This window comes from Ascaphus truei, chromosome 15, assembly GCF_040206685.1.
Source record: "Ascaphus truei isolate aAscTru1 chromosome 15, aAscTru1.hap1, whole genome shotgun sequence".
NCBI lineage: Eukaryota > Metazoa > Chordata > Amphibia > Anura > Ascaphidae > Ascaphus > Ascaphus truei.
In genome coordinates this window covers 8,980,151-9,004,906 of record NC_134497.1, presented here as the reverse complement: position 1 = coordinate 9,004,906, position 24,756 = coordinate 8,980,151, and the positions used below count along the sequence as shown (strand labels likewise).

At 45.5% G+C, this 24,756-nt stretch overlaps 1 protein-coding gene across 1 annotated transcript; it reads right to left on the bottom strand.

The window, feature by feature from the left end:
- Positions 1 to 1,088: 1,088 nt before the first annotated feature.
- On the bottom strand, positions 1,089 to 11,050 carry PPDPF (pancreatic progenitor cell differentiation and proliferation factor). Its single transcript, XM_075571508.1, has 5 exons — positions 10,892 to 11,050; positions 3,803 to 3,894; positions 2,899 to 2,976; positions 2,557 to 2,653; positions 1,089 to 1,454 (listed from the first exon to the last, which is right to left on the bottom strand). The coding sequence occupies exons 2-5, from the start codon at positions 3,855 to 3,857 to the stop codon at positions 1,340 to 1,342; spliced, it is 345 nt and encodes a 114-aa protein (XP_075427623.1). The 5' UTR covers positions 3,858 to 3,894; positions 10,892 to 11,050; the 3' UTR covers positions 1,089 to 1,339.
- Positions 11,051 to 24,756: the final 13,706 nt, after the last annotated feature.

The following is a 24,756-nucleotide window of genomic DNA, read 5'->3' as shown; positions in this document are numbered from 1 at the left end:
TCTCACATTCACTTGTCAGGTAATATATAAAATATACATATAGCAGATGTGATCAACGCTGGCAAAGTGGTGAAATATATCCATTTACACATCTAAAATAACATTGCAATAAGCTTGTGGCCCCCCTAGTCAAATGTTTTGTGACATGACCCCTTTGAAGAACCTCACTCTAGTAATAGGACTCACTTAGGTACCTGGAGTTTAAAAAGAAAGCACTTTATCAAAGATCTTAAAGCCGGAGAGAGGGGGGGGGGGGGGAGAACACCACACACACCACACACACCACACACACCACACACACCACACACACCACACACACCACACACACCACACACACCACACACACCACACACACCACACACACCACACACACCACACACACCACACACACCACACACACCACCCTTTCCACTGGCTTTTTTTTTTCTTCAATTTTTTTAATGTTTTTCACAAAATACACACATATCATACACCTTGTTATACATACGTTGGAGGAGTACTGACCATTATAGACGTCACAGTAGATATTCGCAAATCATTGTTTCTGTTTAAGTTAAGTATGTAACTAGCTGTGTTGAATATTGCCTATTCACATACTCCCCCACTAGGTGCGTTAACATGGAAGCGGCCGCTTCTTTGTGTGCATCTTTTATTGTCAAGAAAGAAAAAAAGAGAAGATGGGGGGAGAGAGAGAGAGAGAGAGAGGTGAAAAGAGAGGGGAGGGAGAGTAGGGTTGGGGAGGGAAAAAAGGGGGGGGGGGGGGCAGCCCAACCAACAATTTGACTTTTTCCGGTTGTTTTCATGGTAGTCTGTTACACACCTGGCCATATTTCCCATGTCTTGTGGAACTTGTCCATTTTTTGGGCTAGTTTTACTGTAAGGAGCTCCATTGATCCACTGGCTTTTTCAATGAAAAATATCCCAATTGATTTGAAATGTGTATTATTTTTGCAGACGGGAACTCGATACATTACCCCAGAATGATTAGATCCAAGCTGATGTTGGGGAGATCTTTAATCAAACCTGCATCCTGTGCTCGAACCGGCAGACACCACACCGGAAAAAAAAACACCACCACACCTTCCACGGTTGGTTTAAGGCTGCCCGAGTTTATTACACAAGTACAAATAAAACAAAAAGGCCTTAAGGTAAAATACCAAACAATTAAGAATGTTTCAGTGTTACTGACATGGTAAAAATGACTTATTTTTTGTTAATTTTATTTGTTTATATTAAAAAGGAAAAAGCCAAACTACAGCTACATGTGGGGCAGCGTGTGTGCGGGCACCAAGGCTCCGCCACCTAGCGTCTTCCTGGTGAGGAGGGAATGCGTGAAGGGTCAGGCAGAGGCGCTGGAGTCCGTCTTGCTGGGCTCACTGACGTGACGTTTCCTCACCGGCTCCTGAGTCAGGCCACAGGGGATCAGGCCATTGGTCACGTGGAAACTGCCTGAACTGCAGAGCGGAGACACAGGGGAGGATCACTATATGCACATCACAAAAAGTCACTGATACCAAACTGGTCCCTACTAGCACGGGAGTCCAGTGACCAGAGAGAAAGGCAATGACAGCCTTTTCCCAAACAGAGGCAGAAAGTTCCTTGAAGACACAAGAGTCCATAGTCTCCCCTCACTTCAAGGTGACCCTTTTGATATCCTCATGCCGGGTGTTTACAGAGTAATGGGACATATCATGAGTGTACACTGGCGACACACTTTATTCGAGCTCTGCTAGTCCCACGAATTCGGGTATACCTGGGTGTATTGAGGTTTGTGACTGTTTTCTGCCCAAGTGCATTGAGGTATTTTCCAGGCAGGGATTGAAGCATTTTATTCCCGCTGGCTGCAATACTGCACAGTATATATATATATATATATATATATATATATATATATATATATATATATATATATATACTGCATTACAATTCATGAATTTATGCCATCTGGTAGACACGCGAAGCATTGCAGCCTATTAAATCCTAATCATTATCATTTAACAGATCAGCCGCCCGTCAGCCAGGCATGAACCCAGGCTGGGAAGGCAGACGCAACGGGGCTTGTCAGAGGTGAGGAGCGGCGCATTCCAGGTATCTGCCAGGTACATACTGGGTATTTGCTCGAATAAAGTGTGTCGGTGCAGTAGGTCATGAAGTTCTCATACCTCCTCATGGCTTGTCATACCTATGTTTGGGAGTGTTACTCTACAGGGGATCTGTTTTTAATAATAAAACAAGATTTCACACTACGGAGCAGTGTGAGCTTCACCTTGTTTCTTTTTCATTAATAATTTATGTTTCAGATTAAACCTATTATGCTTCTTCCATGTCCTGGTTCACTGTAGATACTCAAGTTATTAGTATCATGCAGACACTAGTCTCTGGTGATCGGCATGGTGGTTTATATTTCGCTATGAAGTGCATACTTGTGCAAATAACCAAATTCACGTTCTTTCAGAAGCAGCAAAGCACCAATAAACCCATCACTGCAACTGAAGAGAGTGTATATCTCCATAACACTTTGTATGCCATGGCTGTGTTTATTCTGTGAGTACTTACTTCTCTGGGGATTCTGAGACAGTCGTCATGATAGGATGGATGGGTTTTGCAAAGAAGAAGCTGGCCCACCAGTGCCCAGGATCGGACTTGGGAAGACCTGTGGGCGAGAGAGACAGGTGATGACTTCTACCTGCACAATCTTTCCTGACTGGTCTAGGGAAAGGTCTTGTTGTACTTGTACCCAGGAAGTGAGGACAACCCGGTCCAGGAAACTGGGTCAACATGCACAGCAAGGAGAAGGGTACCAGAGCACCCATGTAACTGCCAAGGAGTGGCAGCCAGCTCTAGCAGAGGCTTAAACACTATAAAGGTGTGCTAGGTATATAGAGTGTCAGCACTTACCTGGATGGTGAGGGATCACCTCCCCAGAGAAGTCCACACTCCCACATGAGCTGTTACTGGAAGTGGATCCAAGGCGTCCTGCCAATTACAGTCACACACAAGCACGTCACACCCTGAACATGGCTGTGAAGGCACAGTCCCAATAGGTCAGTTTTTTTTCCAAGGACCCAGCTCAGTGGTCAAAGCACAAGGACATGATTTAAAGCAGCAAAAACATGTGAAAACTTATGGGGTTTTTAAAAAATAAATCAGTTCTGTAGTAGTGACTTTGGGGGGGGGGGGGTGTTGGTTTTTATACAATTATTAATGAGTTTCAAAGCATCCTTTGATTTCTATAGCAGCTTTTAATCCACCTCCCAAGAAGTGCAAGATCTTTGCAACAATTTCCTTTTTGGGATAATTTGTTGCAAATGTGCCCAGCAGTTTGAGCTGAAACTTGTAATAGACAATGTTACCTTAGTAATAGAAGGATACATTGTAGCTGCTGAGTTACACTAACTGAAGCAGCGATTTTGTTGATCAGGTTTATAAAACAGGAAAACCAAACGATTGCCAGTTTAGGCAAGATTAAGAAGAATTAGGCAAAGTCACATGCTTTACAGATACAAATATATATATATATTTTTAAAAGGTTGGAAAGTAGTATAGCTGTTTTAATATCACCAAGACAGGTGAGACAGACTTTTATTGGAGGGATATTATATATTATTATAAAGGACTGACGGGTATTAGGGATGTAAATATTGTACACTGTTGGTAAATTGCCAATGTTATAATGTAAATAATTATATTGCGTTATACGCAGAACGTGGATAGTTTCCATTCTACAAGTGTAACCATTGCAAACCCACCCCCCAACACATCCCTTTGTAACCCCTCTCCCCTCACACAGACTGATACTCACTGCGGTAATAGTCATGGGTTGCAACAAGCGAGCCGCTAGATGGAATGGATGCCATGCTTCAGGTCTTGGTTCTTGTTATGATGATGGAAACCCTGGAAGACATGATAAGCAAGAGACCGGTAAGGGGGAGGGGAGGTGCGACGGCGCAGCGTGAACACCGACAGCATGACCCGAAAAGCTGGAACACACACATTACATACGAGCGCAGAATAAGATGCAGAATTTAAAATAACATGGTATACTGCACCGACACACTTTATTCGAGCAAATACCCGGTATGTGCCTGGCAGATACCTGGAATGCGCCGCTCCTCACCTCTGACAAGCCCCGTTGCATTTGCCATCCCAGCCTGGGTTCATGCCTGGCTGATGGGCGGCTGATCTGTTAAATGATAATGATTAGGATTTAATAGGCTGCAATGCTTCGCGTGTCTACCAGATGGCATAAATTCATGAATTGTAATGCAGTATATATATATGTAGTGTGCAGTATTGCAGCCAACGGGAATAAAATGCTTCAATCCCTGCCGGAAAATAACTCAATGCACTCGGGCAGAAAACAGTCACAAACCTCAATACACTCGGGTATACCCGAATTCGTGGGACTAGCCGAGCTCGAATAAAGTGTGTCGCCAGTGTACCATCTTGTGAGCTTCAGCACAACATGTTATAACATTATCCTGCTTTAAAAAAAAAACCAGGGTGGGGCTCCTTGTATTTACAGTTTGATCATGTACAGATCACAAATTAAACTCCCTAGAGCACATCACGACAATTAGAAAGTAAGCTCAGTGGGCAAAATTAGACTACCTGCAATTTCTACGTACAGCACAGTTTAGTGGCAGTGTAGTAAAAACAATTTGGGAAGGTTAGAAGGCTGAACATGTGATTTCTACGTGACATATCTGCGCCATTATCTCCGAGCTCTGTATTCTGGGTGCCATATATCAGGAGACACCCCTGACTGCTTACACACCTTCTGTACAATAAGCAGCAGAGAGCTCACTGATAAGAGCCCCAAATCCAATGACAATATGCTATGGGCCCAGTCTTTATGTAGAACAAGGTCACTGGAGGATAGAATATCATGATACATCAGACTACAGCAACCAGAGGTCCAGAACTGGAAAAACCCAAGTCAGCTGGCTCTAATCCAGTCAACCCCTGCAAGGAGGGGAACTCAGTGAACCAAACTACATCTGATCTGTATAGGTGGAGGCCAAGGGTAATTAGTCATCAAAAACTTCTTAGAAGTTAACTGGTTGCCAGACAGCCTCATTGTGAGAACAGGATTCACGTAACATCATCCATGTTCCAGCTGTCCCAACATTTATTAAAAGCAGTTGGGGTTATTCCTCATTCATATACTGAAAAGCTCAACAGGACAGGATTAGACAAACCTAACAGAATGCAGGGACTGCCCTAAAAATGGACGTGATGTTACCTTATTTATCTCAATCAAACCTTTATATACGTGATATGAAGTAGTATCTTATTTATCTCAATAAAACCTTTATATAAGTGGTATGAAGTAGTGTCTGCTGGCTGCAGTGATTCCTGACACATGCATTACAGACCTGTGCAAACTGACATTTGGTACCCTGACAAGCTCAGATAAGACCAGCCTCATGCTCTCTCCTCCTCACCTGGAGACCTCCTATTTCCTGGATAAACTCTCTCCCCAGGAACCATTTGCTACATTTTATAATGGAGTGTGAGGGAGAGCTGGGCAGGGGCCCAGCTGGGGTAATAATCACAGCCCATCCCTTGCACATTACAGACTTCTCTGGCAGGAGAGGGGTTACACACTCAGATACACACAAAGGGCTTTTGTTGGGGCTGTACATGTCAGTAAATACAGAAGCTACAAGTTGCTGACAGACCTTGTAGGATCCCAGTGACACCATACTGGTGTAATTAATGTGTGTTACATTTTCACAGCGCCTTTATTGTTTGATTTAACACTGTTAGTGCTGAACAGCATTACACAGGCCATTATAGGTGTCTCAGCACTGCAGGGGTTACATCCCCCTGCTTCATTTACAGAACAATATGTGTTTCTTCTGCAGCAAATGCCAAAGTCTGATAAACCTTTCCGAATATAGGATGTGAGCACAGAAACGGAGAGGCAGCCTTCAACCCCACACCTAGAGAGGCAGCCTTCAGCCCCACAGCCAGAGAGACAGCCTTCAGCCCCACAGCCAGAGAGGCAGCCTTCAGCCCCACAGCCAGAGAGGCAGCCTTCAGCCCCACAGCCAGAGAGGCAGCCTTCAGCCCCACAGCCAGAGAGGCAGCCTTCAGTCCCACAGCCAGAGAGGCAGCCTTCAGCCCCACACGTAGAGAGGCAGCCTTCAGCCCCACAGCCAGAGAGGCAGCCTTCAGCCCCACACCTAGAGAGGCAGCCTTCAGCCCCACAGCCAGAGAGGCAGCCTTCAGCCCCACACCTTGAGAGGCAGCATTCAGCCCCACAGCCAGAGAGGCAGCCTTCAGCCCCACAGCCAGAGAGGCAGCCTTCAGCCCCACACCTAGAGTGACAGCCTTCAGCCCCACACCTAGAGAGGCAGCCTTCAGCCCCACAGCCAGAGAGGCAGCCTTCAGCCCCACACCTAGAGAGGCAGCCTTCAGCCCCACAGCCAGAGAGGCAGCCTTCAGCCCCACACCTTGAGAGGCAGCATTCAGCCCCACAGCCAGAGAAGCAGGCTTCAGCCCCACACCTAGAGAGGCAGCCTTCAGCCCCACACCTAGAGAGGCAGCCTTCAGCCCCACAGCCAGAGAGGCAGCCTTCAGCCCCACAGCCAGAGAGGCAGCCTTCAGCCCCACAGCCAGAGAGGCAGCCTTCAGCCCCACAGCCAGAGAGACAGCCTTCAGCCCCACAGCCAGAGAGGCAGCATTCAGCCCCACAGCCAGAGAGGCAGCCTTCAGCCCCACAGCCAGAGAGGCAGCCTTCAGCCCCACAGCCAGAGAGGCAGCCTTCAGCCCCACACCTAGAGAGGCAGCCTTCAGCCCCACACGTAGAGAGGCAGCCTTCAGCCCCACACGTAGAGAGGCAGCCTTCAGCCCCACACGTAGAGAGGCAGCCTTCAGCCCCACACGTAGAGAGGCAGCCTTCAGCCCCACACGTAGAGAGGCAGCCTTCAGCCCCACACGTAGAGAGGCAGCCTTCAGCCCCACACCTAGAGAGGCAGCCTTCAGCCCCACACCTAGAGAGGCAGCCTTCAGCCCCACACGTAGAGAGGCAGCCTTCCGCCCCACACGTAGAGAGGCAGCCTTCAGCCCCACACCTAGAGAGGCAGCCTTCAGCCCCACACCTAGAGAGGCAGCCTTCAGCCCCACACCTAGAGAGGCAGCCTTCAGCACCACACGTAGAGAGGCAGCCTTCAGCCCCACACGTAGAGAGGCAGCCTTCAGCCCCACAGCCAGAGAGGCAGCCTTCAGAAACTCAATGTATAGTCCAGGAAGAGGATTCGCAATAAGAAGTGATAGTAGTTTGTGTGCATAGGAGGGGTAAATAAACACACGCATCACATCTCTATATATGTATCTGTATTATTGTAGTGATACATAGCAGCTTATTTGTCGTTGCAAAAGAGCCGAAACAAACTATTGTTTGTGCCAATATATTTCAGTAGGTACCAAGTACTTCTTAATGTTTTCTTTACAAAACGCCAAGTACCAATAAATATATATTTCTTATTCTACAAAAAAAAAGAAGATTATTTATTTTATTTTAGAGGATAAAATATTTAGCAAAATGAGTCCAGAAACATTGCCACAACCTATTTTATTTATTGCAGGCACAAGACCCTGCCCCAAAGAGCTTACAACCTATTTTTTGTGCCTGAGGAACAGGGAGATAATGTGACTCGCCCAAGGACACACGGAGCCGACACCGGGGGGGTTGAAGGTTCCCCTGCTTCACACTCAGTGTTGTTTTCAGTCGATTCCTTCACTCTGAGCCTTTACTCACTGAGCCTTTACTCACTGAGCCGCTGCTTCAGCCTTCAACAGTTTGAGAAGAGGATTGTGTGGTGTAATATGCACAATAACACACTGGTACTGACTGGAAGACCGGGCTGGACATGTTCAGGGCATCAGCAGCCATGGGTCACCCTACTGGTCCAATGAGTTGCACCCCCCTCTACCAGCCAAAGGTTTAATGGCAGCGTGTATAGGGGGGGAAGTAACATATGAAATGAACCTTTAAGATTGGGAAATCATGCTATGTACACGACATGTTATGTATATGTACAGTCCTATCAATGGTAGAACCTCTGTCCCATAGAGCTTACAATCTGTGTAGTCCCTGAGGCACAAGGAGATGAAAGACCTGTAGAATCTTTAGTGTTCTCTCTGCTGGAGTTTTAAACCTTTATATTACACTATATACCAATCACTTGTATTTAACGCTGTGAAGTGCAGAGTAGAGAATATGCTCTATATATATACTATATATATATATAGAGCACATTCTCTACTCTGCACTTCACAGCGTTAAATACAAGTGATTGGTATATAGTGTAATATAAAGGTTTAAAACTCCAGCAGAGAGAACACTAAAGATTCTACAGGTCTTTCATCTCCTTGTGCCTCAGGGATATATAAATATATATATATATATATATTATATATGGCTGTACAAAGTATGTCAATCCTGAAAGGGTTAGTGAAAATTCAGCTGCAGAAGCTTGCCTCAGCTGTAATGTTAAAACCAGCCTGAACTGGCTGAGAAAACCACATCCATCCTTACCCCCCCCCCCCACCCCTCCCCTCCCCACTACCCCTCCCCCCCCCCACTACCCCTCCCCCTCCTCCTCCAGCCCAGCTTCTCAAGCACAGCTATCCCAGCCATGATGGAAAAATAAACCCAACCATATGATCAAACAAAGCAAGCTGCTAACCCCCCCACTGCCATGAAGGCAGCACAGGGAGCGGGCCAGATACCCATTCTAAAGTCCATGCGATGCCAAGGGACCAGTGACCTATCGGGAATCCCATGTATGTCATGTCCCAGAGAGATAGAGACCGGAGGGGAATGTTCAAATGGAATCCCAGCTGTCAGCTTAAAAATATACCCTTCTTGCACACGGGAAGTGCCAAGAGCGCCCAGATGATATCATGGTTTTGTAGAGACTTGCTGAAGTTGGCAAAACAAAAAGTTGCCAAGCCTTAGGGGCTGATTCTGTATGAGCTGATCCCATAATGGGGAATTTCAGCCAAGAATGGCACATATAGAATCAGCCCCAAAGAATACATAGACTAAAAATAACTACCCCCAAAAGAGAGTAGGTGGAGAAAAAAGCGCCCCCCCCCCCCTGCCATTGCATGCATACTTGACCTTTATCTGATAGCTTATATATCAAAGTAGAAAGCCCCCAAGATAAAATATCGAGGGAACTGGCGTGTCATACACCTTTGAGTTCTAAGTCTCACTTGGTTATTATTTATTTATTTATAACATGTGTTACCAGGCAGTAATACAGTGAGAGTTACCTCTCGTGTTCACATATGTCCTGGGCACAGAGTTATGGTGACGGATACATGGTTACAAAAACATAGTTACATTAATTGAGCAGGGTTATACATTATATACAAGACATGGCATTATATGGCATTAGACGTTAGAGATAATATATGTTATAGGCGTATGTAACAGTTACAGACAAGACTAAAATATGACACAGCTTTAGTTCTGAAAGAACTTAGACTGGACTCTCTTTTGGGGGTGGCTATTTGTCGTCTATGTATCTGTTGCTTCCCCTTATACACTGCCATATCTGCTCAATTCTGTTGAAACAGAGGAATTCAGCACAAAATGGGCTATTTTTGCATTAATGGAAAAAACATATTTTATAATCCCCATTTCAGCTGCTTAAGTCTCCCGGCTGCACAGCGGGGGCACAATCCGTGCAAAAGACAGGCCCCCCGATTTATCAAAGGAAAAACTCCCATTGCTTTCAATCGGATTCCCTTCCTGGATGAAGACAGCTGCTTTTTGCAATGGTTTTGCCCTATTTCTGCAGCTGGGAGATGTTAGTAAATAGACCCCACAGAGTATATGTACCACTTACCCTTCCCTATAGATTGTAAGGTCCCTGGGGCAGGACCCATTGTACTACGCTACGGAATATGTCAGTGCGTCATAAATACATGATAATAATAATATTGTTACAGTACTTAGGGGAAAATGGTAGAATATTTGGGTCAAGTTTAAGCTTGATATCAAACTCAAACGCTATGCATCTCTCTTTCCTCACCCAGTGCCAGTATATATATATATATATATATATATATATATATATATATATATATATACACATGTAGAGGTATCAGTACCGTGTTAGCCGAGCTTCAATAACCAAAAAATAAATAGATGATACCATTCTGTGGCTAACGAAATGCTTTTATTTGTGCGAGCTTTCGAGATACACTGATCTCTTCTTGTAACATCGCCGGAAGAAGAGTATCTCGAAAGCTCGCACAAATAAAAGCATTTCGTTAGCCACAGAACGGTATCATCTATTTATTTTTTGATTATATATATATATATATATATATATATATATATCTATCCCCACTATGTACAGTATATATTCCGTCCACTGCAAACATCTCACCATACTGAACTTGTACACTGCACACATGGCTCACTCACATCCTGTATTCACACCCACTGTTTGCTCTTTTATATTTATATATATATATATATACTGTATATATATATTTTACAAAACAATCGCGTCTCACATATTATGTTTAACTTTAAAAAAAATCTGATACAGAGGTTTTCATCCAAATTCCAACCAGAAGACATCAATAAACAGCTTCATAAAATGTAAGAATTCCTAAATTAGTCCATGTATTCACTCACACTGTACTTCACACTGCCTGGATATAAAGTCAGTTCTGCACAGTGCAATATACAACATACTTAGCATTTCCCACGCACAGTTAGTCCCTGGGCCAAAGAGCTGACAATCTTTGCATTATGTTGCTGCCTGAAGCGGCCGATAAAGCAGCCACAGCACAAAACATCTGTATGAAGCGATAGATGGCTCATGTCCCCACCTGGGGAAGGAGAGGTGGTCTGTACCTGTTTTCCGACTTGCTATGTCCTCAGGAGCCTGGCTCTCGGGGTTGGACGCTAGGCGACGGGGCCCATTTGAGAAGGAGAAGCTTGCAGTATTCTTCAGACCAGAGATATGTACACTCCTATTATTTATGAGAGAGGAAGGAGAAGGGAGTCTTTATAGAGCCCAGAGCAGGGGGAGGGAGCTGAGAGGAGGGAGAGGAGGAGAGAAGGGAGAGGAGGGAGAGGACGAGAGGAGGAGGAGGAGGAGAGAGAGACAGAGACAGAGAGACAGAGAGAGATTGAAGACAGTTGGAGGAATTCAGTAAATAGTGGATTGTTTTTGCATTTTAGGTTGTTGTGGCTGGTTTGTAATTATTGTTGCTGTGACCATTCTATGCTTTCTACAGTGATTCTCTCCTTTATGTCTGTACTCGAGTTGTCAGACTAACAGTGTTCAGGATGGGCCAATATAAAGGGTTTGTTTTTGCCATTTGTTTTATAGTTTAAGGAACATTTATTGTCTTTTCAAAATACAAATTCCAAAGGGCAGAAAAACATTACGGTATATAGTATAGAAGACATTCTGCTCTTTAATGTGTCACAAGACTGACAGAGCTAATTGTATGTGTGGCAAATATATGATAGCTTATCACTGACCTCATTCACACTGTATACAGTATGTGAGGCCGGGGACTGACCTGTATATGTGAGGCCTAGTGCTGACCTGTATATGTGAGGCCTGGTGCTGACCTATATATGTGAGGCTGTATATGTGAGGCCTGGTGCTGACCTGTATATGTGAGGCCTGGGGCTGACCTGTATATGTGAGGCCTGGTCCTGACCTGTATATGTGAGGCCTGGTGCTGCCTGTATATGTGAGGCCTGGTGCTGACCTGTACAGGCAGTACTCGGTTATCCGACGCAATGCGTTACTCAAAATGGCGTCGGATAGCGAAACGTTGTAAAGCGAAACCCGTTTTCCCATAGGAACACTGTTTAAATGAAAGGTTCCGTTCCTGAAGGCATTTTTAATGCTAAAATACACAAAATATTTTACTCAAACAATAAGATTATGCTGCACACACATACATTATGATGTAAAGATTCTATTTATTGAATCCAGAACTGTATAATAAAACTGTTAGACATGTTTAAAGGCATAAATATACCACAAAACCTTCACAGAGACTGATCTGGATGATTTCCCTGACTGCAGCTTTCTGATTGACATAATGTTGCAACTTTGCAAAGCGTCGTAAGAGCGTCGGATAAGCCATTTTGGCGTCGTAAAACCGGCCATAGGGATGCACTGGACAGCATCGGATAACCCATTCGTCGTAAAGCGAAGCGTCGTAAAACGAGGACTTACTGTATATGTGAGGCCTGGGGCTGACCTGTATTTGTGAGGCCTGGTGCTGACCTGTATATGTGAGGCCTGGTGCTGACCTGTATATGTGAGGCCTGGTGCTGACCTGTATATGTGAGGCTGTATATGTGAGGCCTGGTGCTGACCTGTATATGTAAGGCCTGGTGCTGACCTGTATATGTGAGGTTTGGTGCTGACCTGTATATGTGAGGCCTGGTGCTGACCTGTATACTGTATGTGAGGCCTGCTGCTGACCTGTATATGTGAGGCCTGGTGCTGCCCTGTATATGTGAGGTTTGGTGCTGACCTGTATATGTGAGGCCTGGTGCTGACCTGTATATGTGAGGCCTGGTGCTGACCTGTATATGTGAGGCCTGCTGCTGACCTGTATATGTGAGGCCTGGTGCTGCCCTGTATATGTGAGGCCTGGTGCTGACCTGTATATGTGAGGTCTGGTGCTGACCTGTATATGTGAGGCCTGGTGCTGACCTGTATACTGTATGAGGCCTGCTGCTGACCTGTATATGTGAGGCCTGCTGCTGACCTGTATATGTGAGATCTGGTGCTGACCTGTTTATGAGGTCTGGTGCTTAGGGTTGCCAGGTGGCTTCTCCAAAAATACTGGACTCGGTGGTGAAAGGTGCGTCAGGTCACTATGTCCAGGGAGGAAAATACCGGACACATACATGTCCAGTATTACAGCACCTCTCATTTTTTACTGGACAGAGAATCCAAATACAGGACAGTCCGGTTCAATACTGGACACCTGGTAACCCTACTGGTGCTGACCTGCTGACCTGTATATGTGAGGTCTGGTGCTGACCTGTATATGTGAGGTCTGGTGCTGACCTGCTGACCTGTATATATGGGGACAGAGAACAGGAATCTGATAAATCGTACAAAAGGTTTATGATCAAGGAAACGTAAATAAGAAATAATGTATACAACGATTCCTTTATTGTTACTGTATAACATGGAACAATATTGAAAAAGCAACCATAACTTGACCCATTACCCTGACTTCTTCATTCTGTACCCCCCAAACGCAATTTAATATGAATAAAATACAAATTAAAATAAAAGACACCCCCCCAGGTCAGGATTTAGGCGCAGACAAGGAATGGTGGATGTATGAAATAATGGCATTTCTGAGCCACTGCTGGACATACAGTAGTGAGGAGAGTTCCTTGTCTGTGGCCCATCCCGTACCTGAACAGGACTGGCGGAGTTAACACGTCTCCCTTGAGCTAAGCACTCTATCATATTCCTGGAGGGGGAACAAGAGCTGACCCATCCCCGTCACGGGTCACAAGCCCAAAAGTCACAGCATCTGTAACAGCAGCAGACGACATGGGGGCATATGTGACCCATACCTGCCAACGGACTCCAGGTCACTGTGTGGTCATGATCCAGGCCGCTCTTTATTCAGATCTCACTCAATTATACCACAGCAGCTGTCAGACTGAGATATGGGAATACAAAAGCTGGACTGGATCATTATCACACGGCACTTAGTTGGCTCTGGAGAGGCGGAGCAAGGTGGGTCAAGGATAAGAAAATCACAACCAGTGGACTAGATGAACCAGTCCTGCTGCTCTAGGTCATTCTCAGTTTGATTCAGTTCAGTGATATAGACCAACATGAAGCTTCAGGTCCAGTTTGGGTAACCTTAGGTAGGGTTTCCAGGTGTCCAGTATTGAACCAGACTATCCTGTATTTGGACATACCGTTCAGTAAAAATTAGAGGTAATACTGGACGTGTGTGTGTGTCCGGTATTACCTCTCTGGAAATGTTTGTGTCTGGTATTACCTCTCTGGACATAGTGACCTGACCGGCTTGGGGGGACCATGGGCAAGGAGAGAGCTGGGTTGCTGCTGCTAGGGGGCTGGGCAGCTTTCTCCATCCTGATTGGCAGCATTACACAGTAGCAGTCAACCAGGAGGTGTCAAGGGCATGGGGGTGGAGCCAAGGAGAGGAGGAAACAGCATGGAGCAGAGGGTGTGTGTGGGGGGGGGGGGGCGTGCACGTTGCACAATTGTGTCCTGTATTTTTGGAGAAGCCACTTGGCCACTCTACTTAGGCCACGCATGAAACCTGCACTGTATGCAGGAGACATCGGGAGGCGACAGGCAGGCGTGGCCCGTGAAGTCACGCAAGCGGTTCGCCATCATTGGCTGAACCTTTTCACGTGACGCTGACGTCACGCGGCCATTTCCATGGAGAGACAAATTAATTTGTCGCTCCAGGATTCTGCCTCTCCGTCGCGCCTCCACATGCTCGCGCGCACTATGTGCCCCTTCACGGATTTCAGGTGTGTGTTTTGGCGGCGCACGCCGCCGAGGCCACTATAATCGCAACCTTAGGAGTGGTGGAGAATAGAAGATCTCGTTGCCATGGCGATTTTAATTACTTCAGAGATGGAAGACGGGCAGCTTATTGCTATTAACATCAAGTCAGTTGAAGGGCTCTAGTACTGCAGTGGTTAAAAAGTGAAATCAGTTTGGCCCCACAAAATGCATCATGGGAAATTTGGTCACCATAAGGCTCAGTAGCTTCATTGGGTGCTGCTGCCACCTGGTGGTAAGAGGCAAACAGAGCAGCTCAGGGATGGGAATTCCATTTGGTTATTGAGCCCTGGAACAGTATTGGGGTCTACAGTATGTATCGAAGAGACTGCACTAAACCAAGCAGAGGCAGTGACTTCTTATTCAGACCGTGTGCATATGTATGAAGTATAAGAAACGGATAGATAGGAGGTAAAAAACACATACCTGCCATTTATCTGATACAATCTTATTTCATAAAATGTTCTTAGAGTTGCTCCTTATGACTCCTCTCCTTATAACTCCTCATATTAAACCCATATAACGTCACCCTATAACTCCTATTTCTCCATATAACCGCTCCCTATAACTCCTCCTATTAACCCATATAACCGCTCCCTATAACTCGTCCTATTGCCCCATATAACCGCTCCCTATAACTCGTCCTATTGCCCCATATAACCGCTCCCTATAACTCCTTTTTCCCCATACAACCGCTCCCTATAACTCCTCCTATTAACCCATATAACCGCTCCCTATAACTCGTCCTATTGCCCCATATAACTGCTCCCTATAACTCCTATTTCCCCATACAACCACTCCCTATAACTCCTCCTATTAACCCATATAACCGCTCCCTATAACTCGTCCTATTGCCCCATATAACCGCTCCCTATATCTCCTCCTATTGCTCCATATAACCGCTCCCTATAACTCGTTCTATTGCTCCATATAACCGTGCCCTATAACTCCTATTACCCTATATAACTGCTCCTTATATCGCCTGCTATTGCCCCATATAACTGCTCCCTATAACTCCTCCTATTTCCCCAAATAACCGCCTGCTATAACTCCTCCTATTGCCCCATATAACCTCTCCCTATAACTCCTCCTATTACCCCATATAACCACTCCCTATAACTGTTCCTATTGCCTCATACAACCGCTTCCTATAACTCCTCCTATTGCCCCATATAACCGCTCCCTATAGCTCCTCCTATTGCCCCATATAACTGCTCCCTATAACTCCTATTGCCCCATATAATCACTCTCTTTAACCCCTATTGCCCCATGTAATCTCTCCCTATAACTCCTCCTATTGCCCCATATAACTTCTCCCTATAATTCTTCCTTTTGCCCACCTTCCATGGGTTACACCTGACCTTATAGCACTCTACCAGTTCAGGGATACCTTGTGGAAAAGCTACAAAGTAACTGGCACTACCAAGGATCTCAATCACTACAGATGCCTGCGGAACATGTGCACAAGGCAAACAAGGCATGCAAAAGCACAATATTACTCTGACAATCTCCTCCAGAATACATCAAACTGAGCTAACTTCTGGAAGGTTATCAACAATATATTCCAGCCTTCTAACCATCAACAGCCAAGTAATATCACTAAGGGGGATATTACTCTGACAAACCCCACTGACATTGCAAATGCATTCAATGATTACTTTGTGGGGTATGAAACGTAGCCCAAACCACAAACCTGAATCTCATCCTGGGAGTACCCCTATAGTCCCACCCCCTCCCAACACTGCCCACAATTTTCAATTTGGCCCAGTATCCGAAGAGGAGATTACACAAGCGCTCCTCAAATTAAAATTAAGCAGCCAATGTGGACCTGATTTACTACAATCTAGGTTCCTACGACTTGGTGCCCCAGCCATTGCCAAACCAATTTCTTCCATAGTCAACTCTATTCTGTCTGCAGGCCATATCCCTAAGACCTGGAAAACTGCCAGAGTTGTCCCAATCTTCAAAAGTGGGGACAAAAACACTGTCTCAAACTACAGGCCAATCTCACTTCTCCCAATTCTATCCAAAGTCATGGAAAAATGTGTCCACTCTCAATTAAGCGATTACTATACCAAGACAAATTTCCCTAGCCAATTCCAATCTGGCTTTCGCCCCAAACACTCCACCGTAACTACCCTGCTAAAAGTTTGCAATGAAATCCAGTGTAGAATGGAACGGGGTCAACTCACTGGTGCAGTATTCCTAGATTTTGCAAAGCCTTTTGATACAGTTGATCATGCTATCCTGCTTAACAAACTCCAGAGCTCTGGAATAGGGAAGCATGCTTTAAACTGGTTTCAGTCCTACCTATCAGGTAGATCCCAACATGTGTCCATCTCAGGCTCTAACTCCAACCCCCTGGATATCACCTGTGTTGTCCTGCAAGGCTCTGTTCTGGGGCCCCTACTCTTCTCAGTGTTCATCAGTGATCTTCCCACAGCTTGTAAGGAAGCCTCAATACACATGTATGCAGATGACACAATCCTATATGCACACAGCCATAGCCTCTCTGACCTTCAACACATACTTCATTCTGACTTTTTGAGACTCGAAAACTGGATTTCCCACAACAAACTGTTTTTAAACACTGACAAGACTGTACACTGGCGACACACTTTATCGCAGTGCGGCCAGATCCGCAAGCCGGGAGATTTCCCGGCTTGCTAGTGGCCGCCCCTCGGCGTGCCGCGCGTCATAGACGCGCGGTCACGCGTCTTCGGGAGCCTGCGCCCCCTGCACGCGCGTCCAGGGCTCCCCGAGGGAGCCCTGGTGTCCCGCGATCTGCGGGACGGCGGCAGGGGGTTCCGGGGGACCCGGCGGACCCGGCAGCGGGAGGGAGAGCGCCACGATCGGAGGGCGCTCTTCCGCTGCTTCGGCGCGCGCCCGTCACACTCGGGCGCGCGCCAGGCTACTGCTGCGGCACAGAACGGGCAAATGCTCGAATAAACTGTGCCGCAGCAGTAACAATGGTATTTGGGAGCAAGACTAAATTTTTAAAGCTTCCAGCGACTGAGCTCCAGATTAGAACCAACGCTAACACTACCCTAACCCCTGTCACTTGTTTTAAATACCTGTTCATATGGTTTGACTCCCACTTAACATTCGGGATGCACATTGATACCCTGACAACCAAGACCTATGCCAAACTAGGGGTACTTTACAGGAACAAATCCTCCCTAAGTCTCCTGGTCAGAAAGCGTATCGCACAGCAGATGCTAATGACAATTATTGACTATGGAGACATAGTATATGGCTCGGCACCTCAAACTCGCCTTAGCAAACTTGACACCCTCTACAATTCAATTTGTTGTTTTGTTCTCCAATGCAACTACAACACACATCACTGCGAAATGCTCAAAGAGCTCACTCGAGTCTAGGCGCAAAGTACACCTTTCCTGTCTTGCCTTTAAATTCTTTATGGTCAAGCTACCCATCTACCTGAACAAGCTCCTCACCCCTACATCATGCAGCACCTATCACCTGAGATCAGACTCCAAAAGACTGCTCATGGTCCCAAGGCTCAACAAAGTATCCGGCCGTTCCTCCTTCTCTTACCGTGCACCCCAAAACTGGAACAACCTACCAGAGACTCTCACATCCACCACCAGTTTAAGTTCTTTCAAATCTAAGGCTGTCTCACATTTTAATCTGGTCTGTAACTGTTTCATACGCCAATAATATATATATATATATATATATATATATATATATATATATATATATATATATATATATATATATATATATATATATATATTCTTTAACTGTGCATGCAATGTCTTGTATATAATGTATACCCTGTTCATTTATGTAACTGTATTTGTAACCATGTATTATTTGTCTTAACTCTGGGCCCAGGACATACTTGAAAACGAGAGGTAACTCTCAATGTATTACTTCCTGGTAAAATATTTTATAAATAAATAAATATATTCCCTCCCTATAACACCTCCTATTGCCCCATATAAACCCTCCCTATAACTTCTCTTATTGCCTCATGTAACCCATCCCTATAACTTCTATTGCCCCATATAACCTCTCCCTATAACATCTACTATTGCCCCATATAACTGTTCCCTATAACTCATCCTATTGCCCCATATAGCCCCTCCCTATAACTAAGGCGACCAGATGTCCCGGTTTAGCCGGGACAGACCCGTTATTTTCTATTCTGTCCCAGTTGTCCGTCCTTTTGAAAATGTCCCAGTTTTTGGCTCTGGTCCCGTTTTTTAGATGCGGCGGCGGTTCCGCGAGGCGGCAGTGGTTAGGAGGAGGATGCGGCTGCCGGCGAGTATTTTCATGTGGAGAATGCCGGGGGGTTGGGCTAAATGCTGGGCCACAGGGGATTGGTTGGAGGATGGCGGGGGCGGGACTTTGAAATGCAGGGCCGCAGGGGATTGGTTGAAGGATGGCGGAGGCAGGGCTTTGAAATGCCGGGCCGCAGGGGATTGGTTGAAGGTTGTCGGGGGCAGATGTAGTGAGCAGAGGTGCAGAGGTGAGGTGAGGAGCACAGCAATAATGTTGCAGCAGATTGGATATCTGATGCAGTGGGCAGCTCTTGATGATTTGGAGGATGCTGCAGGACCGCAGGGGATTGGAGGGTGCTGGGCAGGGAGCGTAGTTTTGGCGTGGATGCTGGGTGGGGGCGGAGCTAGCCGATGGACACGCCCTCGCGCAGTGTACCATGGCAGTGATGTCACTGATGTGACATTGACTGCCAGCCACGAGGACAGGAGCAAGTCAGACAACTTGAGCAGAGCTGTTGTATTTTGACTGTCTATCTTCTCAATCCACCTCCTAGGAGCAGAGCTAATAAGTAAGTAGCAACATATATAATACACAATTAAAACCAGAGACAGAACATGAAACACAGACAGAGCTCAGTGCACATCCAGTGAAACCTATACACGGTACAGTGCCTAAATATATATGTATAGATATCTATTAAATAAAATGGTCTTTTAGTTTAACATTTTGGCCAAAGTGTTGTAAGCCCCTGAGCCACTACACGGCAGATTATATCTCAAGGGTCCCTAACACTAATATAAATTCTTAATAACCTGTGCATTACCAGGAAGAATAATTTATAATAAATCTGTCAAAATTAGTTGCACAGCACCTATATGACACCTATATCCCTATATATATGTCGTGGTTATTTTGGGGGTTCAATATGAGCTTGCAGGTGTCCTGTATGTTTTATATAATACACAACCCTATTTCCCCAATTTATTTAGCAAATTGTAATATTATATACACAAGGTCTGGAATGAGGAATGTCACATTTTTAAAATGTCTATTTTAATTAACGCCTTCATTTTTTATGTAATTATCCATTAATTATTTATTTAATTGTAATGTTTTAATTATTTATTTAATTTTAATTAATGTATTAATTTTTTATTAAGTACAGTAGTGAAAGTACATTTCAGATTTCAGGCTGCAAAATGGTTTATTTTATTTCTGATAGTGAAATCCCTTTTTACTTAATAGAATTTGTTATGTTGAAGTTAAACTTTAAAAAAGGCATCCTTTTGTGTGTTTTTTTCTTCTGCTGCTGTCTAGAAATATAAATGTATTGCATTTAAATGTTGATTTCCACTTCATATTTGACTTTGTGCACCCTTTTTCCTGCAGGGTGGTCACTCACAATGGACGTTGTGGTGTCTGCCACGAGGACGACTTTTGACAGACCATCAGTCCACACAGATCTCAGGTCAGTCCAGAAAATAATAAAAATAATTACAAAAATATATGTTGCTTTTCCTTCCTTTTTTCAATTATCTTACAAAACAACACCACACACACACACACACACACACACACACACACACACACACACACACACACACACACACACACACAACACACACACACACACACACACACACACACACACACACACACACACACACACACACACTCACACACTTCATATTTGACTTTGTGCACCCTTTTTCAGACAGCACCCACCTCTATACACAAACAAACACACTGCAGGGCCCACTTTTTTTACACACAAACACACACTGCAGGGCCCACCTCTGTACACACAAACATACACTACAGGGTCCACCTCAGTAAACACAAACACACACTGCAGTGCCCACCTCATTACACACAAACACACTGCAGGGCCCACCTCAGTACACACATTGCAGGCCCCACCTCTGTACACACAAACACACACCGCAGGGCCCACCTCCATACACCCAAACACACACTGCAGAGCCCACCTCTGTACACACAAACACACACTGCAGGCCCCACCTCTATATACACAAACACACACTGTAGGCCCCACCTCTTTACACACAAACACACACTGCAGCCCCCACCTCTATACACACACACTGCAGCCCCCACCTCTATACACACAAACACACACTGCAGGGCCCACCTCTGTACACACAAACACATACTGCAGCCAGGGTTGCAACCTTCTATTGAAGGCTAACCCGGAGATAACAAATATTTCGATCTTTTTATTATATATTTATTTATCTTGCCTTTGGCTGTGTCCTCCTCTCCAAATGCCGTCAACATGGCTGCGCGACATCACGTAATGCACATTGCCATGACAATGAGACGCTCTGTGACGTCACGCAGAATCAAGTTGACATGACAACGGGACGCATTATGGCGCCGAGGCAGCACGTGATGCCACATTGTCATGGCAACATATCACTGCCTGAGTGTCTCGTTGTCAAGGCAATGGGGGGCTTCACGTGATGTAGATTATTTTATAAATTATTTTTTAATGTGTCCCGGTTTTTCATTTTGAAAATCTTGTCACCCTACCTATAACTCCTCCTACTGCCCCATTTAACCTCTCCCTATAACTCCTCCTATTGCCCCATATAACCTCTCCCTATAACTCCTCCTATTGCCCCATATAACCTCTTCCTATAACTCCTCCTATTGCCCCATATATCCCCTCCATATAACTCCTATTGCCCCATTTAACCATTCTATATAACTGCTATTTCCCCATATAACCTCTACCTATAACTCCCTATAACTCCTCCTATCGTCCCATATTACTCCTCCTATTACCCCATATAACCCCTCCCTATAACTCCTCCTATTGCCCCATATAACCCCTCTGTTGCAGGGTACATGCAACCACACACGCGGGTTCTCTTGATAAGGCTTATTTATTGAGCCTTAAAAAATACAGCACACAAAAACAAAATAGCTTCTTTTCAGCATACAAAAAAACAAAACAGCTTCTCTTCAGCATGCAGGACACAGACAGTTCATCAAACATGTACTTTGAAAACAGACCTTATAGCAGTAATCTTACTTCAGCATTTCAGTCCTATCTCTTGACCAGCTGTGTGTAGAGCCTGGGGGTTTTAAAACACATTGATTATGCAGCTGGGACCACTCTAATTGTCAGGAGCTTCCAAGCTGAAAATTAACCTCGTCACTGCTGTACTGCATACCTACACATACGTCTGCCAGACATATAGCTGGTGACGTTCATTCACCCTGTTACATTCCTCCCCTGTTAGTGTGTGGCTGGGACAACGCACGGCTGAAGCCCGACCATCCACCCCTTCTCTAGAAAAGAAATCAGCATTGGCATTTTCTTTTCCAGGCCTGTGCTGAATCTCAAACAAGAAGGGTTGGAGGGCCATATATCACCTGGTCAACCTAGCATTAGAGTCTTTCATAGTATTTAACCATTTTAATGGAGCATGGTCTGTTACCAATGTAAAATGGACTCCCGCCAGGTAGTGCCTCAAGGCCTCGATTGCCCACTTTACTGCGAGACACTCCTTCTCAATTACTGAATAGTTTTTTTCCCTTGGGAACAATTTACTACTCAGAAAAAGGATCGGATGTTCCACTCCCTCAAACTGTCGCGAGAGCACTGCCCCTAGCCCTATCTCTGAGGCATCGGTTTGTACAATAAAAGGCTTATCGAAGTCTCAGCTTCTAAGGACGGGACCCTCTGATAGACACCTTTTTACCTCCTCAAAGGCTCTCTGGCACTCCCTTGACCATACCACTTGTGTAGGGGCACACTTTTTTGTGAGGTCTGTTAGTGGGGCTGCAACTTCCGAGTAGTTGGGGATGAACCTCCGATAGTACTCTGCTAAACCCAACAGGGAGCCTACCTGCGTTTTTGTTCGGGGGGTCGGAACTTCTTTCAGGGCAACTACCTTATCGGCTAGTGGCCTTACTTTTCCACCACCCACTGCCTACCCCAGGTACTTGGTTTCCGCCTTACAGAAGGCACATTTCTTAGGGTTGGCTGTGAGCCCTGCCTCTCTTAGCGACTTGAGGACCGCTTTCAGCCTATTTAGATGGGCCCGCCAGTGTTTACTATAAATGACAATGTCATCTAGATAGGCCGCGGCATAAGCCCTATGAGGTCTCAGTACTTTATCCATGAGCCTCTGAAATGTGGCTGGGGCTCCATGCAGTCCAAATGGCATTGTCACAAACTGGTATAAACCCATGGGAGTGGCAAAGGCTGTTTTGCACTTGGACTTTTCCTCTAAAGGTATTTGCCAGTATCCTTTTGTTAAGTCCAGCGTGGATATATATTCCACGTTACCAAGGAGCGTCAATTAACTCGTCCACCCTTGGCATCGGATATGCATCAAACTTGGATACCGCATTGACCTTTCGGAGGTCCACACAAAATCTTACCTTCCCATCGGGTTTAGGGACCATAATTAGTGGACTACACCACTCACTGCATGATTCCTTAATCACGCCTAAATGTAACATTTCTTGTACCTCCTTCTCTACCAGGGCCTTACGGCTTTCAGGCAACCTGTAAGGACGAGAACGTACTTTTATCCCAGGTGCTGTCTCTATCACATGGGAAACTAAATTAGTTTGCCCTGGTAAATCAGACAAAACATCATTGAATTGTGTAACTATTTCTAACAAGTCCCCTTTTTGTTCAGAGGACAATTGTCTACCTATTGGGATTTTATCGTCACCCACGATGTTCTCCCGTGGGGGCTGAGGACCCAGGTCCGTTTCTTCCTCCACCGGGTAGATGAATAGAGACCGCTGCACCTTCCAGGGTTTCAGAAAGTTCACATGGTAAATTTGTTTACCCTTCCTGGACCCTGGTTGAGCGATCTCATAATCCACATCACCTGTGCGGCGGAGTACTTCAAATGGGCCCTGCCATTTGGCTCGGAGTTTGCTCTCACAACTGGGTAACAACAACATCACCTGGTCTCCTGGGTGAAACACTCTGATACGAACATTTTGATTGTAATGTCTCTCCTGACTGCCCTGGGCTAATCTAAGATTCTCCCTAGCAAAATGGCCGACCACATCTAGGCGATTCCTAAGGTCCAATACATATTGCAGGGTATTCTTAGAAGGGGATCGCTGTCCTCCCAGGACTCCTTTAGGAGGTCTAGGATATCCCGGGGTTGGCGGCCATAGAGCAATTCAAATGGAGAGAATCCCGTGGAGGCCTGGGGGACTTCCCGCACTGCAAACAGCAGAAAAGGGAGAAGTTCATCCCAGGCTCTCTTCTCTGAATCTACAAATTTTCTCAGCATCCCTTTAAGAGTTTGGTTAAATCTTTCCACCAATCCGTCAGTCTGTGGATGGTAGACCGATGTCCGAACAGACTTGACCTCTAGTAATTTTAAGACATCCTGCATCAGTTTAGCCAAAAAATTTGTACCTTGGTCTGTCAACTTAACCTGGGGAAGTCCAACCCGTGAGAACAGCTCCAACAACTTGTTGGCTACTTGCTTCGCCGTTGCTGTTCTCAGGGGGATCGCCTCAGGATATCTTGTTGCATAGTCAACTATTACAAGAATAAACCTGTGTCCCTTTGCAGAAGGTTCTAGAGGTCCTACCAAGTCTACCCCAATCCTCTCAAAGGGAACTGACACCAAGGGTAGAGGAACTAAAGGAGCTGTTTTTTGTTCCTTCGGACTAGTTAGCTGGCACTCCGGACATGCCGCACATAACTTAGCAATATCACTATGCATCCCTGGCCAATAGAATCGGGATGAAATACGGTCCAATGTTTTATCCCTACCAAGGTGACCACCCCAAGGGATAGTATGGGCTAGAGTGAACACAGATTTAACAAACGCCTTGGGAACCAATATCTGTCTGGTGACCTCCCCTGTTTGTGTCTGCCTATTCACCCTATACAGGATATCATTTGATAATT

Excerpts from the sequence above, each read along its gene's own strand:
- PPDPF (XM_075571508.1), bottom strand. The coding sequence starts at position 3,857 with ATGGCATCCATTCCATCTAGCGGCTCGCTTGTTGCAACCCATGACTAT. Across the intron at positions 2,977-3,802 it reads AACCCATGACTATTACCGCA|GACGCCTTGGATCCACTTCC; the intron begins GTGAGTATCAGT and ends TGTAATTGGCAG. Across the intron at positions 1,455-2,556 it reads GTCTCAGAATCCCCAGAGAA|TTCAGGCAGTTTCCACGTGA; the intron begins GTAAGTACTCAC and ends TCCGCTCTGCAG.